Source organism: Diospyros lotus, chromosome 6 (assembly GCF_014633365.1).
Source record: "Diospyros lotus cultivar Yz01 chromosome 6, ASM1463336v1, whole genome shotgun sequence".
In the NCBI taxonomy this organism is placed as follows: Eukaryota; Viridiplantae; Streptophyta; class Magnoliopsida; order Ericales; family Ebenaceae; genus Diospyros; species Diospyros lotus.
This window is the reverse complement of record NC_068343.1, coordinates 45,536,877-45,563,306: the sequence shown is the minus strand read 5'-3', so window position 1 is coordinate 45,563,306 and position 26,430 is coordinate 45,536,877. Positions and strand designations below refer to the sequence as shown.

Genomic DNA, 26,430 nt, shown 5'->3' with positions numbered 1-26,430 from the left:
TAAGCTCTATCATTCTCTTCTTTTGCAAGCCAATGTAAACCTTCCAAGTTTCATTACTTTTGACTTTAAGGGTGAAAGTAATTATTATTATCATAAGCTTTAGGACTTTTAGGGATAATCCTCCAATCCCATCTTTCCAACTCAAGACTTGTTGCATAAGCATTTATCATTGCAAATATTCCTATTATTGGAGACAAGTTATCCTTTCTTACCAATTATGATATTTGCATTTAGGTCCTAAACCATTTTCCATTTACACTTAAATTCAAAACTTTCATTTAAAACACTTTGTTGCATCATCCAACCTTTACATTAAATTTTGGGGTATTACATTGAGTCACTAACATCTCGTCAGTTTGCTTCAACTTCATGAACTCCCAAGTCTTTTCTTCTCTCCAGCTCTGAGGAAATTTTTTTACTTCAAACGTTTCCTTGAATCTTTCCCAAGTCACAGGTTGAGCTTGCCTCGGCCTTAGATCTTACTCCACTTGCCTGGGTGTCCTCTGCAAAGCTCGCTGGGCTGATTGCCACCATCGTGCAGTTTTTTCCTCTAGCATGAATGTAGCACAATTATCCTTCTCTTTGTCATTGCACTGCAAATGTTGTAGCAGCTTCTCAGTTTGCTCCATCCAAAACTCCGCTATGCAGGGGTCGTCTTCTACTTTTCCCCTGATCCAACACATGAGTGGCATGCCTTGGCGGCTCGTTCCTCATTACATGTGTCAGCATGCCTTTAAAATTCTTTCCATTCGGTCAAGTCTATTCTCACTAGAACCCGATCGCTCATCTTATCGTCCATTACTCGTGACATGATTCGCAAAACAGCTGCGATGACTGCTACTACTGTCAATCTCATCTTGTTCATTGAGATCCGTGACTCTCCGAGTTTTCACCATCTAAAAAAGAAAAAACACTTTCTTAATCATTGCTAAACTCACTTAAAGATAATCTCTATCTTGCTAACCGTTCTTTCGGGTCCCACAACAATCAAAGGTACCCTATCTAAATCTTAATTCATGAGTAACCAAAATTTCTAGTCTCCAATAGCCTTTACGAGATTCAATCCTATATTCTGGCCATTTCATTCTCTAGATCAACATTTGAACTAACACACTAGACTCATTCCCATGAGTCATTTCCTTGAGGTAACCCTACCTCGATCCTCATAACATTTATTTTGAGATCCCTATCATCAAAATCGATCTTCTGAATCCTTAGACTCTATTCTCAACAACACTTATCGAATCATCCTAAGTTCAATATCCCTAGGATCCTCAACCGAAATCAAATTATTCTAACTCGACCATCCCCGATAACTACTAGTTATCCCATTTCTCCACGTAAGGATTTCAACTATTGACCTCAAATCGATAGTTTCTAAATTTCCAATGAAATCTATAATCCTCAAATAACCTTCGCTCTAATCAGAGTCCCTTAAATTTCAAACCTTCACTCTGATACCAATTGTAACACCCCACTCTCCCAATACGTTAGGTAACGTAAGATTCCGAGGATATTTTTTTTCCAATCAACAGAAACTCAACACAAAATCGCTCCCTGAATATCCCATTACACCTTCTCAGTATATCAATTATGAACCATCAATAAACTAAGACAGGTACATTATCTCAAATGCGGAAACTAGATTGAAACCTTAACAGGTCATAATCGAAACCATTTTTTTCATAATATAAAGTCAAACTAACGTTTACATGACGTCATCAAAAGTAACTATGTAACTGAAAATGATATAAAGTAAACTATCCACTAATCGCCATCACTCCTTGGAGATCCCTTTCCCTTTCGCACTGATGCCTTCACCTGGAACGTTTGAATATTCCAAGAATAAAGTCCATATTAGATGATGAATCATCTAAGTGAGAGTTCAAAACACATTTTTCATGAATGAATGCAAGACATGAAACAAACCAATACACCCGGTAAGCCCTATCCCAAGAGAATCCCAAGCGCTTAACCCCACCACAGGAAAAGAGCAATCTCTCTAAAAGCTATGCCACCATACCGACACATTGACACAACGCGATTCTAGCTTAAGAGGGGCAAGTTAACGCATCTCTCCAACGTCTCGGGAACAATCGTTACCAACTCCTGGCCCAAGAGGGTCACATCAACGCAAGAACCCGGCTTGCCACATTTACGTTGGAGATTACGTTCCCACTCTAAGCATCTAGGAATCACCACACAATCCCAACTCCAAAATTTTACATGGACCACCTAGTCATCCTAGTGTAACTTCCTGACCAAATGGCCTGGCACAGAAACCAAGGCGGCTATCCCGGCATACTCACCAGCACAAGATACCACTATTATTCCTTCACGCCCTTGGAGAATTATGGCTACACTATCCAAACAACATCCTAGGCTGACATCCCACATGAACAACACAATATGGACCACCTAGTCATCCTAGTGTAACTTCCCTGACCAAATAGCTTGGCACAAAAACCTAGGCAGTTATCCCGACATGCACATCAACACAAGATATCTCTATTATTCCGTCACGCCCTTGGAGAATTATGGCTACACTATCCAAACAACATCTTAAGCTGACATTCCATACAAACACACAAAATGCAAGACAATGCCACATTTCACAATTCCACGCATCATATAAACAACATTTTATAAAATGTAATGCACAAGTACAAAACGTTTAGGGATGAACCTCCCTCATAAAACCAACCGTCACCAGTTATTGTTTGCATGCAACAAAACCATTTTGCATGAAATCTCAATACATTTAGATATAACAAACACCAAGTTTTTAGTGTAGAAGCACCCACAGTAAATCAATTTTTGGGGCCGAACACTCACCTCGAATGTATTCGGATCGCCGATCCTCGTGCACTACCTCAATTTGCTTGCCAAATCACAAACACTTAAATTTATTCTCAACCTCGAGCCACGACACTTCCTAAATGCCATATTTATTAAAGATGCATCAAAATCCATTTTTCTCAATTTTTCCATAATTTCTTCTATTTTTCTCCCAATTTTCACCTCGATAATTCCAAAATAATTATTTTCTCAACCTTTTTCCCAAATATTTCAACACAATAATTCCTAAAATAATTTAAGAAAAATACTATAAGAACAAATACCAAAAGTGCCCTTCTCATGCGCCCTTACGCGCCTGGCGCGTGGCTGCGTGTGGAGTGTGGCGCGTGCAGCTCACGCGCCACTTTTTTCCCCAATTCTCCAGTCGACGACGACGACAACTCCAATGGCCAAAAAAATGGTACCCCTTTGAAGCCCTTGAAGATTCGATCATGATGGCACCCTTTTCCGGTCGAAAGGACATCGAAATATGCCCCAAACGGGCAGTTGCAGGCGGCAGTAGGTGGTCCACCTAGGGTTTTCCAGCCGAGCTTCAAACGACCATCAAACACACTCATTTGTTTCCCAAATGCTTCAGAAACGATGGCCACACACCAAGGAGCAAAAGCCCTCTATCCCTTGCCTTCGATTCGTCCTCAAACTCGATGAATTTGATGCCAAAATCTTGAAGTTTTTGGCCCCCTTTTATAGCCAAAAATTGACCACATCTCGGCCAATCATCGGTCAAGGCTTGGCCTCTAAGCTTCCCACAGCCGTATACTACCTCCCCCAGGTCACCCTTGGCCGTCCCATCGCCGGAATCGGAGGCCACGTGGGGTGGAAGGCGACGGCCGTATTTCTTCCTTACATTCACACCACCAACTTTCCATAATTGCACTTCAACCCCCCAGTTTCTTCAAATGCCATTTTAGCCCTTTCCAAAGCACCCCTGAACTATCCAACAATATCACTAAGGCTCACAAGCTTTGCACTCTTCGTTTAACTCTCGAAATTTCTGAAAAACTATCTTCTTGACCTCCCTTGAGTAAATTTAGAAAATTGAACTTAGGCCCGACTGGTCGATTTGACCTTAAATCCATTAGTTTCAACCTGAAATTGCTTAAGGGTTGTTTCATATACAAAATCTAAGTCCTCAATACACTTCATTGAATTTTTGGATGTTCCCTACGTCGATTCGATTTTCTCAGTCCGGTCGATAGTTGTACCGAAAACTGTTCTCGATCCCACTTCTTTTGATGCCTAAAATCATAACTCAAATTACTCGTCAATACCATTATATTTTCTTTAGCTATCTAGGGTCTAGGGTACTCCCTCTAGTCATTTCGGTCACTTAAGACTACGATAGTGCTCCCTATAGCCTCTTTCTTTTGATAATTCCAGTTATACCCTTCATCATATACCATTTATACCCTTAAAAGATTCCTAGGTATTACAAATATCCCTAGGAGAATTGGATAAAAGTGGTCATTCCTATAAAGGGCATGGTGGAGGTTTAAGGGTATCAAAGGGATGGCTCACATTAGTGAGCAAGGACTTAGAGAACTGTCCAAATAGGGTATCCTAGGGGCTGAAAATTTAACAGATTTGGACCAATTTGAAACATGTATTTTTGGCAAGTCTTCCAAGGTAAAATTCCCTAAGAAAGCAAACCACATATCTAAAGCCCCTTTAGAATACATTCATTCTGATTTATAGGGCCCTAGTCAATCTTTAACACATGGTGGGGTAAGGTCTTTTTTATCTATCATAGATGATTTCTCTAGGATGGTTTGGGTATATGTAATTAAATCAAAAGGTGCAACTTTTAAAGCTTTCAAAACATGAAAAACCTTCACAAAGAATTAGAAAGGTATGAGAATCAAGATTATTTGAACAGATAATGGTCTTGAATTTTGTAACAAAGAATTTGCTCAAATGTGTAAAGAAAGTGGCATCCTTAGGCATCTAACAGTTCCCGAAAACCCTAAGCAAAATGGCCTAGCTAAGAGAATGAATAAGACCCTTTTAGAAATGGTGAGATGCATGTTAATCCATCCTAGGTTGTCCAAATCATTTTGGGGAGAAGCTGTTACAACAGCTGCCTATGTAATTAATAAGTCTCCTTCAGCTGTAATAGAGTTTAAAACACCCTATGAAATGTGGCATGGCCATAATCCAAGCTTAGAGCATCTAAGGGTATTTGGTTGCATTGCTTATACACATGTTAAGTAAGGGAAATTGGAGCCTAGAGCCAAGAGGTGTCTCTTCATAGGTTATCCTAATGAGGTAAAGAGAAATAAGTTATGGGCCCTAGAAGAAGTATTGCCAAGGACTTTGGTTAGTAGGGATGTGACTTTCAGTGAAGATACTTTCTTAAAGGATGATAAGGTAGGTATTCAAAAGGATATGATAGTGAAATGGAAGGCTGTTGAGTTGGAACAACAAGTTCAAGATGCTGCCATGAATAATCCCATGGAATTGGCAACAAATCAGCATACTGACAATGCTGATTATCCTTTGCAAATGGACCAACATGATGTTGATCCTGATTCCCCCACCTTAGAGAGTTTCCAGCAAAGTGGCAGTGATGATCCCTCATATTCTGAGAGATTCTAGCTTTCTAAAAGTGTTGGATCTTCATGTTCAAATAGTTCCCCTAGTATAGGTAGGTACAATGTGGCAAGAGATAGGCAAAGAAGGGAGGTTAGACCTCTTATTAGGTATGGATACTCTGATTTAGTCTCATATGCACTATTATGTGTAGAAGAGACAGCTGGTGATGAACCTCGTACATATGAAGAGGCCATGAGATCAAAGAATTCCAAGTTATGGTTGGATGCAATGAGATCGGAAATGGATTCCCTTAATAAGAATAAAACTTGGGTTTTGGTTGATAAACCCTTAGGTAAAAGGGTGGTAGGCTATAAGTGGCTCTTTAAGATTAAAGAAGAGGCAGGTAATGAATAAAAAACCTAGGTATAAAGTTAGGTTAGTAGCAAGAGGATTCACCTAAATGGCTGGGGTAGATTTTAATGAGATTTTCTCACTGGTAGTGAGACATACCTCTATTACAATCTTACTTGCAATGAAAGCCCATTTGGACTTAAATCTAGAGCAAATGGATGTGACCACCGCATTTCTTCATGATGAATTAGAAGAGGACATTCTAATGGACCAACCTAAGGGATTTAAGGTTAGGGGTAAGAAGGAGCAAGTATGCTTGCTAAAGAAGTCCTTATATGGACTTAAGCAATCTCTTCGACAATGGTATCAGAAATTGGATACATTCACGATCAACCAAGGCTTCAAGAGAAGTGCCTTTGATTGTTGTGTCTATTTTAAGCATATTTCATTTAAAATCGTTATCTATCTCCTTCTTTATGTGGATGAGATGTTGATTGCTAGCCAATCAGATATGAAAATTCATAGGTTAAAGCTGCAATTAAATTCAACTTTTGAGATGAAGGAGCTAGGGGAAGTAAGATTTTAGGGATTGAAATAGAAAGAAATAGACAAAAGAGGTTAATCAAGTTATCTCAAAAAGCATACCTAGAGAAATTGATTAAGAGATTTCAAATGCATGATGCAAAGGAGGTAAATGTTCCTTTTGCACAACACTTTAAGCTATCCCACAACCAATCACCTAATGATAAAGAGAGCATAAAAGAAATGAGAAAGATACCCTACTCTAGTGTAGTAGGTAGCCTCATGTATTGTATGGTGTATATTAGGTCGGACTTAGCCCATGCTATGAGTGTTGCTAGCAGGTTTATGGCTAATCCGGATAAGGAACATTGGGCTACAGTAAAATGGATATTTAGGTACCTTAAACGATTACTACAACAAATTTTGATTTTCTCTACAAAATTTTTCGTAGTTAAAAATCCAATTTTTGTAGCAAAAACCAATTAGCTACGAATTTTATTCGTAGCGTGAATCGTAGCCAAAGGTTTGTAGCTAAAAGTATTTAGCTACGATTTAAGTTTTCGTAGAGAATATACACTTTTCGCGACAGTCCGATAAACGTAGAGAAAGCATTGATTTTATACTACGACATATATCGTAGCTAATTATATCGATTTTCGTAAGTGATGATGCTGATTTTCGTAGTTGATGATGTTAATTTTCGTAGCAAATAACATAGCTTTTACTACGAATGTCAAATTGTAGAGAAAACATTTATTTTTAACTACAATAAATCGTAGCTAATCGTACCAATTTTCATAGCAAATTGATTTTCATATACCAATTTTCGTAATAAATTTTCGTAGCAAATTAATTTTCACATACCAATTTTCGTAGCAAATTGATATTCACATACCAATTTTCGTAGCAAATTAATTTTCTCTACTAATATTTTTGTAATCAAAAGTTAAATTTTCATAGTTAATTCTATATAGAACTAACAAACTACTACGATATCACTAAATTTAATTTCGTAGCCAAAAATAAAAAATAAAATCCCATTTTTTGGGAATAATATTTTTCTCTAAACCTATACCAACCCTTACAATTTAGATGAAATTTAAAACACAATACATAACTTCAAAATCTTTCAATTAATCACATAAAATAAAATTAATGTCAACCACAATCTTCAACTGTTTTGAATGTGGCTAGTACATAAAACCAATACATGTAATATTGATAGCAACATTAAATTAAAAAATGAAAATAGTTAAAAATTTGAAATTATGAAAATTTATCTCGAAGCATCTTCTTTCTTGTTTTCTTCTTTTGCTGCTTATGCTTTCTTTCTATACTCACGGCAAGAACCTAAAAAACAAAAGTCAACACAAATCAAAGGAAGAAATAAATAAAATGCTTTTTGAACTCAACTCTTTGATGGAAAAAGAAAGGGCCGTGCATACATTCTGAGAGGATTACTCTAGTAATTCTAATAGAATTAAGATCCCAAAGCAAGAAACTTGAAAAATTTTAGTTCAGGATATTTTAGAGTTGTAGATCAGAAATAAAAGCCAAAAATAACTTCATCTATGTTATTACTTGAACCAACAGTTTAGGCTATGAAGATTTTCAAGTTCAGTATGGTTAAGTAGCCTAAAAAGGGAGATAAAACAAAAAAGAAGAAGAAAGCAAAAACACAATCTGTGTTTAGAAATTCCAAAAAAGAATAACACCCTAAGTTTAGAAGTCCTAGACCTAGATCTCTTTTTTATTACCTAAAGTTCTACAAAAATTTCAACATAGTCTCTCCTATAAATTGGACTTAGCCAACCTATAGAGGGACACCGCATCCATAACACAACTAAATACACCTAATCACACTCATCCAACATCTCAACTACCACCAAATAATTCAAGTTTCAATCCCCAACTCCACAACAATAGAAATATTATTAACCAACTAAGTAAATAACTCAGTACAAATGGAAGATTTGGTCCAACCAAACCAAAACTAATTTATTCAAAATTTTAGGATTAAACAATTAAAAGAATGGGTAAATAAATGAATACAATACACCATCAAATCACTTTACATTATTTATCTCAACCAAGATTTCAAGATTAAACAATCTTTTGTGCTCCTGTTATTTTACATTATTTATCTCAACCACCAATATTCACAACACCACTAATTCCAACATATACAATACACAATTGAAGAATTAATTTTAAGAAGAGGATCGAAAAGGAATAAGATAGCATTCAAATCACTTACCATGAGAAATTATTCAGTAGAGTCAAAATCAGATCCAAGTAACCTCTTAAAAATGAGATCATGTTGCTCTAACTTTGCTATAGTAGTGTTCAATTGTTCCTTCAATTGGTCCCGTTCTACTTCAGATTGTCTAAGGGCCTCTTCAAATTCCAACATTTTTTGTGTATTTGAGTTGTTTATTCTTGTCGGTTTTGGTCCGTATCCAAGTCCCTTAATGTATCCTGACTTTGTGCCAAGGACCATGTCACAAATTTCAGATGGATTTAATGAAGTACCATCAGCAATTGATTGAGTAAGAAGTTCTTGCATTTCATTTTGCAAAAGTATAAGAATGAGAATGTTGAAACCTCAAAACTTATGTATCAATTATTGAAATTAGAATGTAAAATTGTTATCCAAATAAGTAACTTACATAATTTGCTTCTACTGCTGGACTCGTCCATCCTTTCCCTTCACTATAGTAAGTGCGTTTATAAAATGTTATTCAATCACATTCCTCACCATCAAGCTTTTTCAAACTCTACATTTTTTTATATCAATAAGAAAAAGTTTGTTGTACAAAGGATATATATTGAATAATAAAATTAATTCTTACAATTTCATTTCGAAGAGTGACAAAGGCTTGTGAACCTTGGTTGTGAGATGTAATTCTTTTTTTCCTATTCTCCTTATTCTTCGCACATCTTTCCTGTACAAGAACAAAATCATAAGAAATACCAAAATGTAAGTGATACACACCTGAACCTTGGGGCTTGACCAATATGCACAAAGATCATCCAAATTCTCTTGGCTAAGCCTAGCGGGTTTGTTTTGTTTTGCTTCTTCTAATGTCTTAAATTTTTGAAAATGCTTGTGAAGATGATATCTTTGATCCCTACTTCGATTCTTCAACATATCTTCCACTTTTTTTCTTACATCCTTTTCTCCTACATCAATAATGTCCAACCTCATCTAGAAAAAAAAAAAGTAAAATAATTTAAGTTATTACACACATAATTGAAATAACCTAAATTAAAATTAAAAAAAAAAAACAAAACAAAATGGTGATCGTTAAGGATAAAAAAATAATTGAGTACAAGTTTACTTACATCAAGCCGGTCATATGCAGAAGTCAAATGATCATGATTGTTTTTAAGATCCTTCTACTTTGTTGGCATTGGAAAAAAGTCTCGAGCTATAATACCAAGCTCACTTGATAACTTTATAGATTCAATCCTATCAACTGGTCGTCCTTTATCCATGAAAATATGTATAGGCATTTTTTTCTTAATTATTTTGTTGATCTTTCTTAAGCCTTTGCCTTTTGTCGAACCTCGGCCTGTACTAGTTGCATTAGAAGTGGAACCTACAATAGACATCACTATTTAAGTAGATATAACACAAAATAAGTACCATAACCACAACTTAATGTTTTAGAAATACCAGTATTGTCTGATGGAGTCAGTGGAGTGCTACCAGGTTGAGGACCATCTGTCATTGAAGTAAAGGACGGTCCACATGGCTCTTGAGGAGATGAGTCATTTGAGGTATTAATAGGTTGAGGTGGCCCAGTTGAAGTCCTTGAAAGAGGTGGTATATGTATCCCTTGAGGCATGTCACTAGATTTCTTAATCACTTTTTGCTTTCCAATGTTGAGTGGAATATTGAATGGAGATGATGACTTTGTAGTATGGGGTAGTTGTGATGATTCATTTGGATTACCATTACAAGATGGGACAACTCGATTGCCAATGGGGCCAACTCCAGTAAGAACTGGATTAGACAACCTCTGAGAAAGGACAAATTTGGATGATTTATGTGATGTATCTTTTGCTGATGGAATGACTCTATTTAGGCTTAGTGGAGGGATAAATGTCACAGTTGACCTTGACGAATTTGACAATCTAGATATCCCTTGAGGTTTAGGGCTTGAAGATGTAACTTCACTAAAAGTAGACTTTTTGGACTTACCATGACATAATGCAGATGCCATGATTAACTAAACTTATAAGACCATAAGAATTACCTTTAGCATAAAATATTTATAACAAAATCCTAAATGTTTATAAAATAACAAGTAAAAAATCAATTTGGCTTCCTACATTCAACTTATGACTACTACTAAAAATCAGCAAAACAAAACAATTAAACTTTTGCAATCCACTTTATAAGGGTTGGGAAAGGACCTTCCAACATATTAAAAAATAACCAAATGTGAAGGAAACTTCAGTTATCAACTTATCTTTAAATGAAGGAATTCTAAATGCATGGTTGAAAACTTTTTTCTACTTTAGTTATCAACTAGTAATTAAGCTCATACTATTTTTCCGCTTCAACAAATTAACACATTCTGCCAATATTTTAAATCAATAAAAGTCCAAAGAGCCTTTAATATAAAAAGAAACTCCAAAGGTTTTTACAGGGTGAGTATGTTTACAAGTTAATCAAGTTAACTATCCATCTATCTACATATAAAAAGGTGATTAAACAGAAATTAAACCTGTGTAAGTTGCAATTTCTGGGTTGCCAAAGCCAATTGGTAGAAATTATCAAGCAATAGAAAGAAATCACCTGTTACTCTTGCAACTAATAACAAAATTTGAGAAGTTGATCTTGAGTAGAAAACCTGACAAAAACATACAAAATAAAATAATTAATGAGAAACTAAAGTAAATAAAGAGTTCAACTTTAATATAAATAAAAGTATTGAAGCTCTCAATACACATTTATGTAATTCTCTAAAATAAATTACTATTGAAAAATGCATTACATAAATTTGGAAGAAAAGAAAATTTCATATAGAATATTAAACTAAAAGTACAAATCAAAGTTCAAGGTCATTATATTCATCAATAGGCTCTAACTCCTCATTGTCACTACAATAGCTGGCTGTGTCATCTTCATCATCATCATCCAAAATGAAATCATCAGCTTCTTGCTCCATGTGCACGTTGCCTCCCAAGTTGTGGACACCACTAGCATCTACTACACTTGGATTGATGTCATCTCTAAGCAATGGTGTCATTCCATGATCTTCAATTGAAATTGCAACACCACCTAATGATTCTCCATATTGTCGCACCTCATCATTGGCATTATCTTCTTCAGCATCTATGTTTTCATTCTCAAGTATGTCATATACATGTCTGTGTCGAAATCGCTACACAATTTTCCAATTTTCCCCTAACTTCATGTCATTAATGTAGAAAACTTAGTTCACTTGAGATGCTAGCACAAAAGGATCATGTTGATACCATTTTTTTGTGACATTGATGCTTGTTATGTTACCATCTTTCTGTATGCATGACCTTTTATTATTAACATCAAACCAATCACACTTAAAGAGGATGACATTCTTTTCTTTGATGTAATCTATTTGAATGATATCTTTGAGAACTCAATAGAAGCTAAGCACATCATCTCCATGGTTTCCTTCAACAACTACCCCACTATTTTGACTTCTAAGACGACTATCACGCTCCTGAACGTGAAACCTAACCCCATTTATTATACAACCAGTATATTTCATAACAACTTGACGTCCATATTCCAATGAATATAATGCCTCAGTTGCTTCATGTGCTTTAATGTTGTATAAGTGTGTTATCTGCAATAGAGAATAAATATTTAATAGTAATAAATATTTAAATATTCAATACTCTTATGAATGTAGTCATAACAAAATAATTAATTAATTACCTGTTGTCTAAACCATGAAGGGAAATGTTCTTTTTGGCTTTTATCAAGTTTTACTGCATTTTCTTGCTCAAGCTTCCTGTTGTGCATTCTAATTGCAAGACTTGTCAGTTTAGAGATAACATTAACCAAATTAAACACATACAATAGTATACTTACTCGATATATGATTTTACTTTCTCGCAATTGTTCAACACATACCAATAAGCTAAATTGAGCTCTTTCTCAGTTAGACCGCCATATATTTCTTCTTCAATTGGCCTAAATCTTTGTGAGAAAATAGGCAACCCACCATTCTCAGCCACATCATAATTTCTTTCTTCTTGATTAAATTGAGTCTCATTTCCTTGCAAACACATTGAAAAAAATGTCAAGCATTCATTCACAATGTAAGCTTCTGCAATAGAACCTTCAGGACATGCTCTATTTCTTACATAACTCTTTAGAGTCCCCAAGAATCTAGAAATATATAAATGTTGAAATAAAAAAATTGTTACTACTACATAATTGGGTAAAAAATTATAACAAATATATGGGGAGCATATTTTCTTTCTTAAATAGATTTTTCCCAAAAAAAAAAAGATTTTCAACAAATAATTGTAAGGAAATGACATCACCTTTCAATTGGGAACATCCATCGATATTGAATTGGTCCTCCAAGGATGGCTTCATTTGGGAGGTGAATTGCCAAATGTACCATTATGTCAAAAAAGGCCGGAGGAAAAATCATTTCAAGCTTGCAAAGTATTAATGTAATCTCTTGCTGCTTGGTCTCTAGTTCATCTATCTTCAATGTCTTACAACAGATTCTTTTAAAGAAATCTCCTAGTTCAACCAATACATTAGACACATCCTTGCTTAAACATCCACGTATTCCATAAGGTAGCAAACGTTGCAATAAAACATGACAATCGTGACTTTTCAAACCTGATATCTTGCCATCACTCACATTAGCACATCGAGAAATGTTAGAAGCATAACTGTCTGGAAATTTAACTGACTTCAAAAATTCACAAAATTTCTGTTTTTCTTCCTTGGACAGCGTATAACAAGCTGGTGGTACTATATATGATCCATCATCTCTCTTCGTCAGGTGTACTTCTTTCCTAATTTTCATGTCCTCCAAATCTTGTCTTGCCTTCAGTGTATCTTTTGTTTTCCCTTCAATGTTAAACAAAGTCCCCAAAATATTTTCAAATATATTCTTTTCAACATGCATCACATCAAGATTATGCCTTAACTTCAAATTTTTCCAGTAAGGAAGTTGGAAAAAAATACTTCTTTTAATCCAATTCAATTCTTCAGGATTATGCTTCCTTTTTTTATTATTTGGATGCTTTTCTAGTGTGACATTGATTGATTCTAGCTGATGTAGCACATCTTCACCAGACAAATCCTTATGTGCCATTCCATATTCTGCCTTGCCATCAAATTTCCTACTTTTCCTCCAACAATGGTCACGTGGCAAGTATCGACGATGACCCATATAACATATTTTGCTTCTCAATTTTTTAGAATATGTATGCTTGTTACAAACAGGGCATGCTAACTAACCCTTGGTGCTCCATCCGGACAAATTCCCATATGCAGGGAAGTCATTAATGGTCCACAACACAACAACATGCATTTGAAAATTTTTCTTAGAAGCAGCATCATACGTTAATACACCATTGGCCCACAACTCTTTTAATTCATCTATCAATGGTTGCATGTAGACATTAATGTCCTTTCCAGGGGCGTGAGGTCCAGGAATAAGTAAGGACATCATAAAAAATTGATTCCTTCATGCATTTCCAAGGAGGTAAGTTATATGGAATAAGGATTACTGGCCACATGTTATAAGAGTTGCTCATATTACCAAAATGATTGAAACCATCAGTTGCTAGGCCTAACCTAACATTGCGAGGATCCTCAGCAAACCATGGATACTCCTTATCCAATTCTTTCCAAGCTTTTGAGTCAGACGGATGTCTCAACAAATTCTTATCATCAATCCAATTATTCTTATGCCACCTCATATCTATAGCTGTCTTGCTTGACATAAATAATCGTTGGAGCCTTGGTTTCAATGGAAAGTATCGCAGTATCTTATGTGATATCTTTTTTCCTTTAGCATCATTAAGTTTCCATCTAGAGGTACCACAAACTAGGCATTCTTGTCGATTTTCAAACTCTTTCCAAAATAGTGCACAATCATACTTACATGAACATATCCTAATCCTAAGTCTTGTAAGCCTTTTTTTGCTTCATATTCAGAATTTGGAAGCACCTCACCGTCAGGAAATATGCTAACAACATGTCTACTGATTTCTTGCTCCATTTATTGAATACCTTCAAATAGAGAATCATAATGATGAAAGAGAGTTTTGATGCTTTAAAGCAACCTGGATATAATTCTTGCTGAGATTCATTTAATAATTGGTCAAAGTTTTCAAGGCCTCCATTAATAAAATTACCATCAACATCACTTCTAAGATTGTTTTTCATAAAATTTCCTAAGTCGGCGAGCATATCTTCCACTCCATCATCTTCCCCATATGTTATTTCATCATTTTCTTCTATATCCCTATCATCATCATGAACACTATTAGGAATTTTATACTCAGAGTGTTCCCCATGATAGATCCATCGAATATAATCTATGTCTATACCTCGCTCTAGGAGATGTCTAAGTACTTCTTTTTGGTTTCTTTTGTCTAAGTTTAAACAATTTTCACAAGGACATCGGATTTCACAATCTTGACCCATATTATCTCTAACAAATTTCATGAAAGACTGAACTCCATGCACATAGACCTCAGACCATTTTCCGGCAGACATCCAGCTTTTATCCATGACTTCGGACACTTCTGAATCACATAAAAAATAAAAGAAAAATTAAGAATAAAACAATATCATCAAACATACATTATGGTTTTCCACTTATTTAGAACCTTTTGTTGTGCTAGATAAATCTAATGGTATTTTTTATGTTAACTGGTGTAAATAAATTAATACATATGGGTTTTATTGTTTCAATAAATTTTAGCCTATTTATGCCATTCCAATTTTTAGATCCTATGTCATCAAACATAAAGTATTTATGCAATCAATATATAATTTATAATTATTTTCACACATGCTTTATTAACAATGTGATAAGGGTCGAGCTACGAATGAAGTTGAAACAACGTTAGCGTATTTGAAAAAGTTTGATTGTGCATCTTCGAATAAACGTGCATAGAATTCGCTTACGGACTCTGATTTTAGCCCATAATATATGCTTTTGGGGTAGCTCAATGAGACAGATTAATACATAGCTTCGCTGCTACAAATTATTTTTTTTCGCCATTTGAATTTTCCTTTTATGCTAAAATGCAATTTTTTAGTTATTCTAGAGTCTTTTATTTTGTAAGGGCAATGGAACTAGGTGGAGCACTATGCTATACAATCAAAAAAATAAACAGAGTGTACAAGAGTGATCAAATCACTGTTATCAAACACAACATAGAGAAAACTAAAATTTGTTATAGTAACCAAGCTATAGTAATCAATAAAATGGATAACAAGATTTCCCTCTAACCTTTGTTATTCCTCCTATTTTCATGTCCCTCTCAAAACTCATCCTCAATTCTAACTTAACAAGATAAGTTGATTAAATCATCCTAGTTTCCATGTACATTAGCCTTTCGATAATATACAGCTAGAACAACAGAATTAATTAATTTGTTAATTTTCTTTATGTAGCAATTAAGAATCAAACATCTTAAGTTAAACAAATAACAATAAAGTGTTCAAATTTCCCAATAAATAACATATAAAAATCAATCACTGGTAAAATGTAATACAAGCTATATAAGAGTGGTGTGCTTGTATGTATGTTACACACACAAAATGTATGTTACACAAATGACAATAAACTGAACTCTTGTATGTTACACAAATAACAAATAAAAGAGTATCAAATAACAATAAAGTGTATAAGAGTGTATGTTATACAAATAACTAAACTCTGTATAAGAGTGTTCAAGAGTTTAGTCAAACAAATAACAATAAAGAGTGGTATCACTTATTAGGCATTTTATCAAACATATGGTGTGCTTGTATAGTTAAAACATAACCAATGAATCCAAGCAATAAGGGCAAAACGAATTTAGGGAAAGAAACATATTGATGTACCAGAATAACACCCAAAGCAATAAGGTTTTGGATTTGGTAGGGATGAAGGGTTGGTTCTTCGTTCAACAGATTGACGTACTAGAGGTCTTCGAACTACCAGATTGTTGCGTCATGGGTTTGTATTCGGGAAGAAACATATTTGCTAGGATTGAAGGCTTGGATTTGGCAGGGATGAAGGTTGTTCTTTACTGGGATTGAAGCTCTAGAGTGGGTTTGCATATGGAATCGCCATGTGGGTTGCTCTAGAGATTTGGATTTGACGGGAATGGAGAAACGAAACTAGGTTGCTTTGGTCTTCTGGATTCTATTTTGCACGAGAGGGAACCCAGTTTTGTGCAAGAGGAAGGGTTTGCACGAGAGGGAAGGTTGCCACCAAATGTTGAGTGAAAATTAAAATTTTTAAATTTTAATGAAAACAAAATTAAACCTTCCCTCTCGTTTAAATTTCAGTAAACTTATGTTATTTTAGTGGAAATTAAACTTATGTTTTTATTTCAGTGAATTTTTTTCCCACCAAATGTTCCCCGCTCATTTTTTTATATTTTTTAATTTTTATTATTTTTAATTTCAAAAAATTAAACTTATCATTTAACTACAATTTAATAATTTTGTAGCAAAATCTTATTTTTTAGCTACGTAATTTAGGATCGTAGATAAAACATTGGTTTTGAAAAATAATATTTGGTGGTAAAAAAATTAGCTCATTTAAATTGTCTTCAATTTAATAATTACGTAGCAAAATGTTAATTTTTAGCTACGAAATTCATACCGTAGTTAAAATTTTCGTATCTAAAAGCTATATTTAGTGAAAAAAAATTTAACTCCTACAATTTAATAGTTTCATAGCAAAATGTTAACTCCTACAATTTAACATTTTGCCACGAAATTTTCTATGTAGAAAAAAAATTTCGTAGCAAAATGATTGTTTTGTTGTAGTGGCTTTAGTTTATGGTAGAGTTTGTGAAGAAGATGAGCCTAATATACTAGGATTCATTGATGTTGACTATGTAACAGACTTAGATAGAAGGAGGTCATCTATCGGTTATGTATTTAAGTTATGGAATGCTACCATAAGCTAGAAAACAAATTTGCAATTGGTAGTGGCACTCCCAACCACTAAGGCTGAGTACATAGCGGTTACAAAAGCTATGAAGGAGAGCCTATGGTTGAGAGGTTTAGTAAGTGAATTCCTAGGTAGAAAGGTTAAGGCAATCTTAAATTGTGATAGCCAAAGTACTATTCACTTGGCTAAAAATCAAGCACACCATGAAAGAACTAAGCACATTGATATTAGGTATCACTTTATCAGAGAAGTCCTTGATAGGAAGGAAATAGATTTGATAAAGGTAGCAAGAGAAGATAATGTTGTTGATATGTTTTCAAAAGCAGTACCAATGTCAAAATTACATCATTGTTTGAGGCTCTTACACATTTATATTTGTGAATGATTAGTTGTTTTGTAGGTCCAAGAAGAGAGCAAATTGATGGAGCCAAATTCTAGAAGATACGCGTGCAAAAATGGTGGAGATTTGTTAGGTTTTTGCATGGAGAATTATTTCTAGAAGATGAAGAATAAAACCTATTAGAATGAAGATAAGGTGCGACTAGATTTTTTTCTAAGTTAGATTAGTTAACTTAGTGGTTATATTATGAGAGTTATTTTAGACATTGAATATAGGCACTCGCATAGAACATCATTCACTCATTCAAACTGTTTTCTCTAAATGCAAGTGAGATTGCTGAGAGAGAGAAAAGGTTAGAAGAAAAGTTTGTCTTTGTATTCTTTTGTATAAGGGTAGTGAACTTGTGTGAGAGAGAAAAGAAAGTTCTTGTAATCTTGTTCAAGCAATTTCTAGTGGAATTGGTTCTCAAGATCAAGGCTGGATGTAGGATTGCATATTGCAATCTGAACCAAGATAAATCAACGCCTACTGTTTAGTTTGATTGCTCTTTTACTTTAATTTCATTTCTATTTTTCATTTCCAGTTTTATATAATCTGTTGTGGGTTGATTTTTGAGTGAGGAGTGGAGAAAGATTGGTAAACTAGAGTATTGAATTGAGTTTCAAAGAGCTCATAATCTTAACATGATGAAAAATACCATTGCTTAAGGATGGAGAAATTAAAATGCACTGCCTTTGTGCACTGGAAGAAGGCAAAAAATAACTTCACAATGACGGAAAAAAAAAACAATGAAGCAATCATCGTGTGAAGAAAGAAAAGTTACCGTTGAATTCTTATCATGAGAAGTGATGCAGTGTGTAGTGCGTGTGTGAAGAAAATACACCAAAATAAATCCTTGAAAAAATAAACTTTAATGGCCGAAGCTTGGCTTTCAAAAAGAAACAAAAATAAAATTGTTTTGCTAAGAAAACTCAAATAGGTTGCAAAAATTTGTATTGAGAAAACTTAATTATAAATTTTAAATCTTAGACATATTTATACTGTTTGGCAAATTCAAATCTATCTAATATTTGTAAACAAAACTCAACTAAAATCCTAATAGAAATAAATTTTAAGAAAAAATTAACTAGAATACTAATAAAAATAAAATTCTAATCAAGCATGAAATAGAATTATAAATGAAGTAGAATCCTAAATCAAGTAGAATTTTAAATATATGAAGTATTAAAATATTATTCTGATGTGGTCAGATTAATTTTGGACTGGGTCTTCATTGATGACTGCATCGAGAAAGAAGCTTGACATGTCATTTAAGTGTAAAAATGGAGAAAGCCAATGCTTCAAGCTAAGATGATACGCTGCCTCCTCAACGAGGAGTCGTATGTGTGAAGAGTTGTTTCTACGCGGAAGGAATTGTAGGGGAAGAATTAGGGCATTAATGTATTTGGAGGCAAAATTGAAATTTAAGTTAATAAATATATATATATATATATATTTGCTTTATTTTATTAAATAATCGCAAGAACAAGCCTCTTAGCCAATTTGTAAACTTTTCTTGGCCATATATTAATATAATTCCCCTTTTAAGCCCAATTGAAAGTGGAGATTTTTTTTGACGAGTCAGTTTCTTGAATTTCACTTCAATGTTTATGTTTAACAAAAAAGAAATCGATGTTGTGAATTTAAATATTTATATAATTAATAAGGTTGTGAAGTATTTTTTGTAAGTCACAGCACAGCACAAAGTAGATGCAACTTTGAATCTTTAATTCCTTTTTATTTTTTATAAATATGTTGTGGCAAATTAAGAAATATATATATATATATATGCACCAGATTTTACCTCTGCACGAAGGACTTGTATATATATGCACACATGCGTGCATGTGACCTTAATTTTTATGAACTACTAATTATGACACATCGATAATAAAAAACGAGATGACTTGCATTCCTTCTCCTCCTCAAATTAATTGCTCATATATAAATAATTAATTAATGATTTGACTTGTTCTAAATATGCGAATGTTTCATACATACATACACAAATCATGCAGTTTCAGTTATGCATATGTACGATGATAATAACATGTGCCTTGGGCAGAGCTTCAAACTGATAATACCATATATACAATGTCGTATCTGAGATTTTAAGACGTTGAGGCAAAATGTAAAAATAGATCCCAAATTATAGCAACTAATTGCTAAAATTTAGAGGCTTGAACTAATAAATCATGCATTTTCAGTTAACAATGCATATATATGGCCATAATAACATGTGTCTTGGGCTGGGTTTTAAATTGATAATATCATATATAATTCATACGTGATGTACTTTTACATGCATTAATTAATTATGTTTTTTTTTTTATATAGAATAGACTGATGAGTTTTTGAGAATAATTAAATAATATATATGAAATCAAGGTCAAATTAATTTCAAAATTCAAATAAGTTGATAGAAATTAAGTTACATATATTAATTTCACGTGTTTGGTATCTAAAATCTGGAGAGGGACAAGTTCAAGAATAATTAAAAAAGTGACACAAATTTAATTTACAACCCTATTATCTAGGATTAGATATTATTCTATTAGATTACAACACTAAAAAATAATACAAAGATAATCTAAGAAATAATATAAAATAATACAAAACAAAATAAAGAAACAAAATAACAACATAAAAATATGATAATGGATGAGTCCCAGCACCATCTTGTTTAATTTCTTCAACACGCCTTTCTGATTAGAGTTTGAGATAATATTATGTTCCTCGGGAGAGCCAATAAACTTACTCAATCTCTGTGTTACGGAATGTAAATTTTCGTTCAAAGATTCTTCGTTCCCATCATAATCATCGTCATTCTCGTAAACTAAATGTATCCCGCACTTCTCAAGGGTAACTCCAGGATCAAATGGAGGGTTGCGCCTTGTCACCTGTATTTTGTCACCGTCTTCTAGTATTGTAACTAATGGATGACAATCCGGATATCGACACAAATAAAGTTGATCCTCCTGCGAAGATGGGACTCCTCTTAAGTACAATGCATGATTAAAAACTGCTCTAGTCACCCTCAGAATCTTTGCTTCAACCTCGACAATAACAGGCAACTCGTATCTTGAATCATGTTGGATTTGAGAGTTAATGGAGACAACAGCAGCTATAATCACACTCTTAATTGCATTATTTTTCTTTTTGGAAAAGCAAACTTCATCTCGAGTAAACCAATCTGGGATTTCACTTCCAGGTATACCTAAGTTATATAAATTTCTCAAAGCAATCTGCATCCAGAAAAAGTAGCTAGTAAAACTCCGTGCTGCTTCATTTCATAATATTTGATGAAATGTCAGTGTAGATGCATATGCATACGTGAGAGAAAGACGGGGGGAGGGTGTTACCTTGTCAAGTTTCCGTATCACCGCTGAGGCATGAGAACTGCAACCTGCCATGTACAACCTTCTCAAGGACTTCAATTGTTCGATGCCTGGGACATCCACTAGTTTCTCACAATTTGTGAATTCTAGCTCTATCAAATTCTGCAAATTTGAGAGATCAGACAAGCTTTCTAGTGATGTGCAGTTCGCAGCATTCAGTTCGTGTAAACTCAAGGGAAGTGGAGGAAGAACTTTAAGGAATTTGCAGTGCGACAATACAAGCTTTTTGAGAAGCTGGAGTCCTTTCATACTAGATGGGAGACTGTAAAAATCATTATGACTCAAATTCAAATCCTCTAAAGATGATAACTTCTCAAAATCATCAGGTATTTTCCCAGATATCTTCCATGCACGGGCATTGAATTCTACTAGCAAGGAAAGATTTGAGAAAGAAGACGGAAGCACCTTCCTCTTTGCACTAGTAGCTGGCTCCAATGTTTCAGAAATCTGAGGCACGAGGGGGCAGGGCTTCTTTTCCATTTTCAATGTCCTCAAGTAACAAAGCATCCCAAATGTTTCAGGTAATTCGGTAATGGAAGTCTCCTCCATAAACAGTTGGTGCAGGTTCTTCAAGTTTCCAAATGAGGCCGGTAATTTGCTTAGTTTTGTGCACTTGTTCAGTCTCAGCAGGGTGAGATTTTCCAACTTCCCTATAGATTCTGGTAACTCTATTATGACAGCTTTGTACAATATCAATGTATGAAGGGCCGACATGTTTCCAATTGAATCTGGTAGTGAATCAAGATTCTTGCAATCTCTAATTTCAAGTTTCCTAAGGGATTTCAAGGAACCAAATTGATCAGGTAAACTAGTGATTGCAGTCCTGTCTAACTGAATCTCAATCAATGAAGATAACCCTTCAATAGAGACGGGCAATGTGTGCAAACTCTGACAATCTCCAACTGATAAGTCTTTTAGATAGTATAGTGAACCAACTGATGTTGGTATAACTTCCACTGAACTACCATTAAGCCAGAGACTGGCCAATGATTTAAGATTGCCAATTGAATCTGGAATCACAGTCAGCGATTTACACCACATCAAATTTAGAATCTCAAGATTTCCCAACTCACCTATAGAATCAGGTAATTCCTCCAATGCGGAACTATGAAGAGAAAGTTCCCTCAAGGATCTAAGGTTTTCTATGCACGGGGGTAGTCGTCTTAAGAATTTGCAGGAGTTCAGGGAAAGCCTTTCCAGGCTAGTTAGTTGAAATATAGTTTCAGGTAATTCTTCTATGGCAGTGTCATCAACGAGAAGTTCTTGTAAAGAATTCATGCTGCCAATATTCTGAGGTAAATTTTTAATCTGTGAACAACCAGAGAGAATGAGTACCTTAAGACGCTTTAGCCCAGAGACATCATTGGGAAACTGGACAAGGCTCGAACAATCCTTCAAGTTCAGATAGCGTAAATTCTCCAAGTCCCCTATTGACTTGTGAATACTTTTCAGACCAGTGCAAAGCTCGAGTATCAGCTTTTCTAGGGACTTGTGATCAGATAAATCAGGAATTGAAGTTATCTTATAACAGTTATAGAGATTCAGCACCATCAATTTATTATTCACCTGCAAGATTGATTAATTTTTCCATTGTTATTCAGTCAAACAGAACTAGCTATAAAGAATAGAAATTAAAGAATATAAGCAGATACAACACACATACAGATATGTCACATATTAACGTGTCTAAACACACAACTTAAGATAGCTTTGCATTTGAACTGAAGCCTCCAAAAATAAAGTTGACAATGACTGAACGTATTATCCAACTAGCTAAATAAGAGAGATGGACTACCTAGCTCACTTATAATTTAAGAATGAATTACACAGGAACAATCATATACTTTAATTATCTTACAATAAATGAAGAATATAGCAAAAGAAACGAGAAAACCAACAGAATACAACCATATAACTCGTGTGGATATCAGGAGAGTAAAGAACCATAATTAATGGCATCATAATCACCAAGAACATTCAATCCTGGCATATCACCATAGTCCATGGCGATATCATCTACCATAACAAAAGGTCTTTTCATCTACTAGAATAAATTCAAATCATTTTTCTTTTTAATTTTTATAAAAAAATACTCAGGATTTAACACATTTATTGATCGTGGAAAAGTGAATAGATTTTTTTTTTTTTTTTTAGTTAATCACTCTCTCAATTCATTTTCTCGGTTTGAAACTATTTGTTTTAATCAATCACTTCCTCACTTCCAACTTTTTATTTCTCATTTTTTAATTCGTTGTGAATCATAGCATTTTTCCTTGGGCTATATTGTTGTAACTAGTTCAAGCTCACAATACAAAGTTACAATCGCCTTTAACCAATACTCTAGCCCTGTATCCATACAATTTAACATTCTTCTTTGAAAATCGAAAATTCAAGAAACTAACTCTAAATTTACATCGTACAATAACAATGGCTAGCAAGTTTAATAGATCCTACATCCAACATGCTAATGGGATGTGAAACAACAAAAAATAATGAAATTGTATGAAGAAGCAATTTCTTCCCAACATTTACTAAGAACAAAGCACTCTTGAAGAATCCTTTCACAGCTTAAAGAAGGGTTCTCTCTCCATTGGGGAATACATTTGATAATAACAATCTATAAATGCAAAAACCTATACACCATTAACATATCTATTTCAGAAAATTGAGAAAGCGTTAGCTTTGGACCAAAAACTTTTGTGGGGCAGTGTCTACAAATAAACAGTTTCCTTCTCTTAACTAATTTGTTCATTCTCTATAGAATCATGAGCCAAAATGTTAGCTTCGCAATACAAAGAGGAAAAGATTCGTTAACCATGCTCAATCTTTTCTTAGAGAGAGCTCTCGAGGAGTGGTTCCAACTCAAGAGGACTAGGTTTGCAACAAATGATTGACCAAACAATTCAACCTTGTCTGAAAACCTTTTAGGTACAAAAGGAACAACTTCAGCAAATATCAAAATAATACAAATGGTGGTGAATAAGGAAACAAAACAAGAATCTCCAAAAGGTTTAATGCGCAATCCATAAAAGGACTAACGAAACGGAACCGCCAGAGTAGGACTGACTACACTGTCATAGAATTTTATTACAAGTATGGTTATGCTGATCAAGAAAAGAGATGCCAGAACCACTTGTAGCCTTAACTTTCCAAGAAGAAACCATGCAAAATTCTATGCAGATTCAGGAACAACAGTACACATGACAACTGATACTGGTAAGCAACAATAAAGATGCCTAAACCACTTGTAGCCTTAACTTTCCAAGAAGAAACCATGTCCAATTTCTATGTGGATTGAGGAGCAACACATATGACAAATGATATCAGCAACTCATACATTCTTGTGCTTTTGAATTCCAGATAATAATTTTACAGTAAATATCAAAGTTAAAAGGCAATAGCAGAGGAATATAAGAGGACAACTGCATATCTTGAGGTTCAGATAGAAGTACTAACAACTAGGAAATCTTACTCAGCCTCCTCTAATTTATGATTGAAATGTATAGTACATCTCTTTTCAAAAAACTTTACAAGTTTCAAGAATATGAATTTTTTTAAAAAAAATTTAGTTGCTTATAATTTATAATCTATATATTTGTACTATTGTCAACAGAAAAGAGTTGCAAACTTCCTTTCTCAATTGAAATGAAATGTGTCGATTTCTCTTGGAGATAGTACTTAAATACATTGTGATTCATGGATGCCAACCCCTATATCTTCCAAAGAAAATTTTCGATATCTTCAACTCGAACGTGACGAAGGCACAATAATCAATCCAAAATCCCACAATTCAACCAACTTCCCAAGCACAAACCCTTTAATCCTTGAGATTGAAGGATAATTTCCTTGTCAACCTGCCACATCTTGGTTTAATTAGAATTTCATATTTATCTCAAAAGTAGAAACTCTAGTCTAAACCTATGTAGCTTGGACTCGGGTACCCATGTCTGATAGGGGTACATATCTAGTAGTCAAATCCTTTTTTTCTTGTCTAAAATCTAGGAGATTGGGATACGCTACAAAGGATCCAAAATATACACATGGGTATGTGGATATATCTTATAAACTTAAAATATTTATAGAAATTTATATAATGACAAATTTAGATGCACTTTTTTAAGGAGATATATTAAATATTCAATTGTATATTTAAAAAAAATTAAATTGTAAATAGTAATAATTCATTTAGATTTCATTTCAAGTTTATAAATGTGAGATACAAATTATAAATCATTTTAAAGGAGAAACTGACTTTAGTTTTAGTCATAATATGTATTAAATTTAGAGTCAACGGATCCGACAAGGATCCCATACCTTTACCCACGTCCAATCCATTTGGCATGGGTACTGATAAGTGTTTTTATACACTTAGTTTAGGCCAATGAACTTAGCATTTATTCTATTAATGAGCACGGTTTCTATGTTAATTTGTTCAATATTTGACCATGTAGGTGTGAAACATCTGTTGAAGACATTTGGAGCAAAAAGTGATGATGTTATCGCATTTTTTGGAGCTAAACTGGGCATTAAAGGCAAGGTCAAAGGTCTACTCGGGATCGAGGTTGATGAGGTCGTAAAGCATCGGAAGGAGGACATCATTGGTGAAGTGTTGGAAAGCAAGAAGAAATGGCTCACAGTGTTATCACGCAAAGCATACCGTGGTAGGGTAGTGGCTATTGAAACTTTCTATAGCTTATGGTCTTATCGTGGAAAGCATTCTGCGGTAAGACTGTGGTTGGACAAGTATTATGCAACTCACGGCCTTATCGCGGAAAGCATTATGTGATAAGGCCGCAATAAGGCTCAAAGCTTCGCGAAAAGGTCATTTTAAACCCGGTGTTTTGATTGAAATCATGTTGGGCTAGGTGTTTTGTAGTTAGGGTGAATGATGAAACCTCGACTTCTAATAGTTTGATTTAAAGTTACTCAGTTTGTTATTTTCTTATTCATTCGGGTTGATTGTTTGTTATGTTCATAATGTCATTTTGATGCCTGATCACTATTGAAACGTATTTGTGATTTGTATTGCTTTTGAAAGATTCAATACAAATTAAACATGGTAACAAACAATGTAGGGTGCTATAATAGGTAGAGATATCGTTATGCCCTGTGAAATTATTTTGTGATGATCACTGTGATTGAATGCATGTTTATATGTTCGAAAGTTTACTAGAGATAGTTAATCTCATATATATACATAGAATTGAATGACCATCGAGAGAGGATTTTAGTTGTA

General features: G+C 34.2%; 1 protein-coding gene across 2 annotated transcripts in view; it reads right to left on the bottom strand.

Annotated features, from left to right (window-relative positions):
• Nucleotides 1-26,430, bottom strand: part of LOC127804022 (disease resistance protein RPV1-like) — a 206,497-nt gene that overhangs the window by 168,480 nt on the left and 11,587 nt on the right. Inside the window, exons 4-5 of one of the 2 annotated variants that reach the window (XM_052340727.1) lie at nt 21,159-22,760; nt 20,853-21,041 (exon numbers count right to left, since the gene is read on the bottom strand). In XM_052340727.1, the coding sequence (XP_052196687.1) occupies nt 20,853-21,041; nt 21,159-22,760 (1,791 nt within the window). Of the gene's footprint in view, nt 1-20,696; nt 21,042-21,158; nt 22,761-26,430 lie in introns of both variants that reach the window. The other variant, XM_052340726.1, reaches the window with a different exon arrangement.